At 39.4% G+C, this 9,098-nt stretch overlaps 1 protein-coding gene across 1 annotated transcript; it reads right to left on the reverse strand.

Moving 5' to 3' along the window:
* Nucleotides 1–338: 338 nt before the first annotated feature.
* palb2 (partner and localizer of BRCA2) lies at nt 339–9,098 on the reverse strand. Its single transcript, XM_016534635.1, has 14 exons — nt 9,001–9,098; nt 8,734–8,773; nt 8,375–8,434; nt 8,070–8,205; nt 7,046–7,798; nt 6,038–6,673; nt 4,286–5,748; nt 4,013–4,168; nt 3,679–3,761; nt 3,301–3,462; nt 3,071–3,187; nt 949–1,036; nt 708–856; nt 339–618 (listed from the first exon to the last, which is right to left on the reverse strand). Exons 2-14 carry the CDS (start codon nt 8,770–8,772, stop codon nt 411–413), a joined length of 4,050 nt encoding a protein of 1,349 aa, XP_016390121.1. The 5' UTR covers nt 8,773; nt 9,001–9,098; the 3' UTR covers nt 339–410.

Here is a 9,098-nt window from a genome sequence, read left to right on the forward strand (position 1 = left end):
TTTATTAATTTTGACCCATACAATGTATTGTTGGCTATTGCTAAAAAAAATACCTGTGCTACTTATGACTGGATTTGTGCTCCAGTGTCACATATTAGCTGGGGTGTGTGGACAATAAAAATTATACGATTTGACATTTTCTCAGCTAAAAACTTTAATCTCAATATTAAAGGCATTAAAAGTGTTTAAGTAATTTGTTTTATTTTGTAAAATATATTTTACATATCACATCCAAAGTACAAATATTTCTCTGGTTTTGCTTATATTAACTGTAATCAACAAACAGCTTGTGTAATAATGTAAAATTTTTCATTTTTTTAACAAAAATGAAAAATCAATATTTTTGTTTTATTAACAAGTAATACAAGTCATTTGGCATACATTTTGCTGAATAGAGATATATGGTGTGTTTATGTAGATTTATAATGAAACACACTAACATCTCCATTCAGATATCCAGTCAGCAGCATATCTGGCCCTGCCCAGCGGGCTAGTCGACACAACTCATCCAGCACACCAACAACTTTAGCCACGCTTCCTCTGAGATCCCAAACAGCAAGATGACCAGACTGGAAAACACCAACAAGCCCAGAGCCCAAGACATCACCATCTATTAACCTAGAGAATGAGACAAACATTCATTAATTCGACTTTACTGTTAACATTATGTGTTCTTATATTGGAACATTTATCACTTCTAATCTTACTGCTGTTTGTGTTGATCAGGACAGTTGATAGAGGTCAGTGTGATATGTTTGCCAGTGAGAGGATTTGTGGCAATCAGCGTAAAAAGAGATGTGTTACTCTCATCATCACACACATTTCCTGCATTCTGAAGCAACACACACAGCACACCCTGCAGGAAACAAATCACAGGGTTATCACTCATTCTTCTTATACTCATTCTTCTAACACACACACTCACACAAGAACAATACACTCACTTACTCTGTAACAATATCCCTTCATGCAGTTTGTCATGGTTAAAGTCTTTTCCAGGTATATAGTCTGCAGCAGCTGGCCTGTTTTCATGTTCCTGAAATTCGCAAGTGTGACCAAAGCGATAATCAATTATACAAATTAAAATACTAACAAAACAAGATATACACAGTATTCAAAATAATTTACTGACAACATGTACAAAACTGACTCCAAATTCTACCTACCTTTTATCAAAGCATCAGAAAATACCAGTCATTTTATCAAAAATTTAAAGAATAGCCAAAAATGAAACTGCTGAAAATGTATTTGGGCCATCCAAGATGTAAATGAGTATGTTTCTTCTTTGGGACAGATTTGGAGAAATTTAGCATTGCGTCATTTGTTCAACTATGGATCAGTGTTGCCAAGTCGGACTTGGGCTACTTTAACACTGTTGCCGCGGATTGTTTTTCATGTCCGCGGGTTGAAGCGACCCTAAAAACATGATATTTAGCTCCTGAAATGCGAATTTTACTGGGGAACCCCACCAAAAACAACATGTATTTTACCCCCCGGAACACGATATTTACTGGGGGACCCCCCTCGAAACACTATTGAGCTAGTTTTGAGTAGCAATTGGGCGGGTTTTGTTGTGAAAACCTGGCAACCCTGCTATGGATCCTCTGCAGTAAATGGGTGCCGTCAGAATGAGAGTCCAAACAGCTGATTAAAACATCACAATAATCCACATGACTTAATTAACGTCAGCGAAAAGTTGCGTGTTTGTATTAAACAAATCTATTAAGATGTTTTTAACAATGTTACTTTGGGCTAAAATAAAGTCCTCTATCCTTAATCTTTCTCTATTGAATCTTAATCTTTCTCTATTCTCATCTGAATCAGGAGAGAAATACGCACAGCTCAAGCAAGCACTGTTTACAAGCGAAAAGAGTCCATGTAATGCTAAATGTTTTCACATCTGTTCCAATGAAAAAACAAACACTTGGATGGCCTGAGGGGTGAGTACATTTTCCGCTAATTTAAATTTTTGGGTGAATTACTCCTTTATTAGTAATAGAAATACTGCTATTTCTGCAGTGTGTATCAATTTAGTGACATAATGTATAAATAAAGGTTCATGAAACCCCAGACTACTTTTTCTGAGATTTTAGCAGAGGTGTTTGTGTTGCACATCATAGAAGACAATGTTAGCATCCGATAATTTTAACTGTTGGAGAAAACTGGTTAATTTTATGCTTTTTTGCGCTGTTTTCATCGTGTAGACGTCACAATTTGTGACGTGGCAAAGGACTATAGTACATCGATGACGCGTCAGTGTCTATTAAATAATTAATGAGACTGCGTGTTCTTATCCAATGAGAAGATGCTTTGCTTAATTATTCACAACAGCATGTGTTGATTTGCTATGACAGACGCTTCAGACTGTGAGATCGTGCACATTAACTGAGAGAAACATTCATGGATCGGAGGAGAGTGTTTGTTTTTGCTTTGTAATAGGAGTTCGGCACAAACACGATTCATTCACTTAGGCTGATGATACACGGGGCAACTTTTTTTGAGCAATGTTGCTTGGGCACTTTCACATTGAAAATGGATAACAAATGTCTATCTGAATACTTTAGATCGGTCGTGGGCCTTGTGTCTCATCTGGTTGCCCGTTGGCGGCAACATTGCTCAAAAAGTTGTCCCATGTATCATCAGCCTTAGTGAGTGTAACCGTTTTTACAGCTCCTTGACACAACCCGTCAAAAGGCTTATATAAACGCCACACAATAATCCTTAAAAGTTATCAGAGGTGCAACAGCACGTTCATGTATGTTTTCGATGCGGAGTGCAAATGGCTGTGCATTTATTTGTGTTTTTAACTCGTTGGGAGCTAAATGAAAGTGTCTGAACCTGAAGCTGTGTGTGCTGTCTGTCTCCCCTCTTCCCCCTCCACTCGCAGCGCACCACGTCCACTTTTTTAGCGTTTTTTAAAACTGTGGAGAGTACTAACCAGTGCTGAAACAGGGGGTTTCATTACCCTTTAATTATATCCCTATGTACAGGATGGATACAATTAAAAAAGTTTCCTAATAAAAAAAGACTTTCAAAGATGTTTAAGACTCAATATCGCCAAATTCATCACCATATCAGGAGAGTTTTACATTCTGTCCAACCAATCAGAGCATCTTTTTCACCCTCGACAGCTGCAAGGGTCCGAATGTTCAGCTTAGCAGAGGCCAGGGGAAGAGTGTTCTTTACCCTGAATACAGCAAGTAAATAATAAATAGTTTTGCTTAAATATTTCAAGTGAACAATACATAAAAAAAGGTTTAATAGACACAGGTGTTTAACATGCACATGATGGTTTATTACCTTCCATCTTGAGTCACTGTTAACACACTGACTCTTTGTTGATCTCCAGGGGTGGAGCAACACACAAGTCGACAATTAGACACACCCAACACTGCTTGTAACGTGTCCTTGCACACTGCGTTCTGAGAGAACGGCCCATCCATACTTGGACAGCAAAGCATCCTGCACTCAAGAACACACAGGGAATTAGATTGGCGTTTATTGAGTTCTACAACACAAAAAACATCTTGAAGATGCCTGAGCGCAGTGCCCTTAAGGTTTGAGTTCAGAATGGGATGATTTTGAAAAAAACAATTGTGGTAAATGGAGTCGAAAATAGCATCATTTTGGTTTAACCAATAGTAATTTTGCTGTTTTGTATTATACCATTTTTATTACCTTGCCTCTGTGATTTCCAAGTGACCCAGACTGACACAAAGCAGTCCCGAAGAGTCTGGTATCCCTTGCAAAGACATGACGGACTACAGATACAAACACAGAAGTCAAATCAGAGGGACATATTTTATATATCTAATATATAATTTTTAGATATAGCTCAAGTCATGTCTCGAAGATTAACTAAAGTCTTAAAGGTTTGGAACAACATGAGAATGAATAAATTATGACAGAATTGTTATTTTTGGGGGAACTAACCTTTTAAACTACTACATAAACTCAAAGAATTGCCAGCGTGCTGTCATTTATGCTGAAGTGCTGTAGCAAATTGGTTTACCTGTGCAAATGTCCAGGTGTGTAAAAGCCTCCACGACTGAACTCCCTTCATCTGAGCCCAAAGGCAAACGCTCCATTCTCCTGCCACACATATGCTCCAGTCCTCTGATGGCCATCGCACCAAACACAAATCCAACACACATCCACCCTCCAGCGCCTGAGTACAAAGACAATCATCACACAGAGACATATGCAGGTAATTAGACCTTAGGACAATTTAGCACATATCACTGCATTACATATCAACTTATTATTTCTTTTAGTTTATAGATACCTTAAAAGTGTGCATCTCCTGCAGGACTGCAGAACAATGAACTTCATCAGTGAATGAAGTGCCAGTTAGGGATTCCTCATGCACTAATGTCCGGTTGTTGGATGGAACAGTGTTACGCTCCTCTAACTGAGTACTGTTATTGTCAAAACCAGTCCTTCTTTCTGTTCTCTGATAGGTGGAAGTGTCCAAAGAGGTTGTCTCAACAGGAGTTTGACCTACAGCTCCAGATTTATTACCACAATGAAACAGTTTCAAATTTGGGTTTAACCCCATACTTTGGGTTTCAGACCCGAGCTCAGAGCCTTTATAGGTTTCAACGTCCATTTCAGAACTGTTCTTGGTTTGGATTTCAGACTCAAAGAGAGTTTTAAAAATCACTGGTTCAGGAACATTGAGTTGAACTTCATTTTCTGGCGTGCAATTGATCTTATTTTCACATTCAAGATTGCTTTCCGTATCAAGACTGCATTCACGTTTCTGTTCATTTACGGAGTTGCATGAGAATTTAGTTTCCGGGCCATTTAAGTTTTCATTTCCCGGTGGAGTGTTGTTTTGGGATGGCATACGTGGTTTCACAGTATTTTGAACTTCTGTCATTGTTTCTTGACTAATTTGAGTTTGATTTTGCGTTTCAGAACCTCCATGATCTCCACTTTTTACAGAGATACGATTTTTGATGTCTGGAGACACAAATCCCGTAAGTGTAATTGAAAAGGGAGACCTAAGGATACCAGAGGGAGAAAACAGAGGTGACCGGAGGTCTAATGGTGAACCTGGAGTCAAAAAGTGAGGGGACATTCCCAAAGATGGTAAGACAGTATCTTGACCTTTCTGTGTGTGTGAAGTCAGAGATGGGCTCAAACTTAGTGTCACAAGGCAAGGCGAGTTGTTCTCTGGGAGCATGTGAGATTGTTTTTGCATCTTTGTTTGCGACTGAATCTCGTTAATGTTTTCAGTTTCTGAGGATTTAAGTGGGGCCTCAACTTTTCTCTCATTATTTATGCTTCCGTCTGGTTCAGGTTTGATAATCTGTCTACTGTCCATCACATCTGAGGAGAAGGTCTTTATTTCATTTACAGCTTTGAGGTCCTTTTCTATCTCTGTCTGCGACTGGTCAGCAGGGTCTGACTGACAAAGAGGTAAACTATCCTCAAGAGAAGAGGTAGTTAGGGGTTCTGGAGTAAATAGTTCACCCACTGAGTAACGCGCTTCACAATTACTCTTTCTCCCGCTCATTCTCTGGCGCCTGCTGCTCTGCCGTGTATTGTACACGAGGGGACGCTGTACGAAGGGCTCTACGACTGAAGTGGACAAGCGCAATCTTTCTAACTTTAGTTGTCCAAAATCCTCATCAGGCAGGTGGAAATCCTGGAAATCAAGTGCCGCCAACAGTCCAGTTTTCTTATCCTTTTCTTGAAGAGCCTGAATGAGTGAAGCTAATGATGGCAGAAGAGGTGACTGATCTAAACACAAAACACATTCACAAACATGTATTAACTGTAACATGATGGTTCTAGAAAGTACAACAGCTCTCATCTACATTCATGCATTTGGCAGACGCTTTAATCCAAAGTGACTTCCATTGCATTCAATGTATATTTATTATCATTATGTTCGTGCATTCCCTGGGAATCGAACCAATGACCGAGGCATTGCTAGTGTCATAATTATTTGTGATTCAGAATAATTAAAAAATACATACTACAAGACAGAAGGAAAAGAATATAAAAATCGCATCATCTTTATTTGTACCTGTCTGAGATGCTTTTCCAGTTTGGCCATGTTTTCTTCTGAAAATAGGGTACAAATTTGAATCCGGGAGGAGTTGGGAATCAAAGCAAAGCTGAGAATCTGGAAGATGCTTAAAATCTTGAGTAACTCCTTGCTCGAAATCTCCTTGCTCTGGACTTGGCCTTAAGCTCACTGTGGGCCCAGGAGAATGGACTTCCTGAGACTCTGCCTCTAGCCTTTCAAGGACCAGTACTGATTGGCTGGGTGATTCAGTGTGAGACGTGGATTTTGATTCTGTAGGAGATTCTGAATCTGCTTGAGAATCACTTGGGGGATGTGATATTGTACAATCAGGATCAGCTTTGGCACGTGAAGCAGTGCTTCTTGGACGGCCTCTTCTTCCTCTCTGACCTTTTCCTCCGCGTCTGGTCTGGCCAGTGGACCGGCAGACTGAATGCTCTGGGGTCATGTGACCTCTACCGCTCGTTTGCGATTGGCTGAGCCTCCGTCTGCCCCGCCCCCCAGTGAGCTGGCTGTAAATGACAGCATCTAGATCGACAGAGCTGTGAGATGCAGCCATGCGCCTTGTAGTCCGAATATAATACTCCACAGGAAACGGTAAACCCTCAACCAGCGTGCAAGAGTCCAGAACACCAGATTGTTTAATGTCTGTCCTGTCATCATAACCTTTATTTGAGTCTTTGAGCAACTGGTTAGTTTGTTCAAGCATCTCTTGTGATTTGTCAGTAATCTGTACTCCCTCAGATGACTGAGGGAAAGATGAGGTTTGGATAGACACAGCTGAACCTGAGTGTGATTTTTGCTCAATGTTAACCTTTTTCTGGCTACAGTGAACGTTCTTTTTTTTTTCACTTGAAACCAATGGCAGTTTGTTATCTGACTGGCTCATAGAGCAGTTTAATACACAATGTCCCACTCTTTTCCCATCATTCTCCAGTTCTTGTGATGGATAATACTCCACAGGAAACGGTAGACCCTCAACCAGCGTGCAAGAGTCCAGAACACCAGATTGTTTAATGTCTATCCTGTCATCATAACCTTTATTTGAGTCTTTGAGCAACTGGTTAGTTTGTTCAAGCATCTCTTGTGATTTGTCAGTAATCTGTACTCCCTCAGATGACTGAGGGAAAGATGAGGTTTGGATAGACACAGCTGAACCTGAGTGTGATTTTTGCTCAACGTTAACCTTTTTCTGGCTACAGTGAACGTTCTTTTTTTTTTCACTTGAAACCAATGGCAGTTTGTTATCTGACTGGCTCATAGAGCAGTTTAATACACAATGTCCCACTCTTTTCCCATCATTCTCCAGTTCTTGTGATGGCTTAGCAATTTTACCAACTTTTCTTATGCCTATTGGCCTGTCCTGGTTCTTCTCCCTCTCAGCTGACATCTCAATTTCTCTTTCTTTTTTCTTTTCACAGTCCTTGTCTTCCATCTTACCATATTTTCTCACTCCTTTTAGACTGTTCTTGTTATCAGTACATTCACTACCCTCCTTTATTTCAGTGTCCACCTTTTCACAAATACTGTCTCCACTTCCATCTCTTTCTTTTTCTTGGCTGATGTCAGTGTCTGATTCTCGCTCTTTGTTTTTCCGTAGACGCAGTCGACTACGCTTAGAACGCAGGCGGTGGGCGGGGCTTCGTTTGCATACTGGGGAGTACAAAGGCGGTGTGGACATAATCTCGGCAAAATCCAATTGGATGGCAGGGATTTTTGGTACAGCGGAAAAACCAGAGCTGTTTCTTTCTGCAACTAGGCCTGAGACAGAAAGAATAAAACCACTGTTTATTAGTGTTCGGAATTCTTTACCTTCTGAATAGGCTTTATTATGTGTTTAACAACTTTTTTTTAAACTCTCTTCAACATTTACATTAAAATGAACGGTAAATGTGGTCATCACTGGTATCTCAAACCACTGAGGCTATGAATATTGACACATATGTAGTCTGCTATGGTCTACAGCGATAAATCATAATATTATCAGTTATGTTTGTCTCTATTCATGTCTTTACACTGAAGTTAGCCTTACTGGTTTGTAATTGCAGATTCTCATGGTTTTCTGAATATTCTGATGTTAGCATGGATGAAGTCACAGAAGATGGCTCAGATGTGTGTGGAGAGTTATTCTGTGTAAGTCTGCGAATGGCATCATGGCGCTCTGCTCTCTAAACCAAAAACACAAATATACATCAACAGGTTTAATTATATTCATTACAGGTTCAATTATATGACAATTCAAGTGCTGATATACTGCAGAAATCAATTCAGTCTAACAGTGTTAACATCAGTTTGAAAATAAATTCTTGCATACCCACAAATATGGCATGTCTTTACCTGCAGTCTCTGTGCTGTCTTCTCATACTCTTGCTTCAGCTGCTCCAATCGTCTTCTCAGCTAAAACAATGAATGACAAATTAAATAATATTTTTATGTCTGTCGTATTAAGTAGAAACATTAATAGATGCTAATTATACAAATAATATTATATAAAAAGTACTATTGGTATTCCAGTGAGGATATCAGATGTTACATGGCACTATACCATCTATGTCATAAAGTACAGTACTATAGTATTTACATAGCGCTGTTATTTCAAACAATGTCCAAAACAACATAGCATAACCATGGCAGTTATTAGTTCATCAACTTTTGTCAAATGGTACTTCCACAAATATATAAACATATGAACTTACGGTCTCTTTATCTTCGTTAGGGAGAATCTCCTCTGACATCCTGTAAACTAACATGTTAATATATTATTTCTATATTTGCTGAGAGATGCAGGTGCTTGCACGTCAAAGTAACGTTATACATTTGACATATGAACACATTACGAGAATCACAACCAACTGTAAACAACCACATAAACATCTGACTGACAAGTAACGTTACTGATAGATAAACACAGATCCGGCTGGTAAAACATTGAGCTTCAATTAAATGATCATTTATTTACATACCCAGGAGAGAAGTTTACGCTCAAAAGGTGGTTTTGACCTTTGTTTCTAACCTGACGAGACTTGCGGAATATTTTGCCACACTCAACCGTCCCGCGAGT

This window comes from Sinocyclocheilus rhinocerous, unplaced genomic scaffold (genome assembly GCF_001515625.1).
Source record: "Sinocyclocheilus rhinocerous isolate Xijiao unplaced genomic scaffold, SAMN03320098_v1.1 scaffold1386, whole genome shotgun sequence".
NCBI lineage: Eukaryota > Metazoa > Chordata > Actinopteri > Cypriniformes > Cyprinidae > Sinocyclocheilus > Sinocyclocheilus rhinocerous.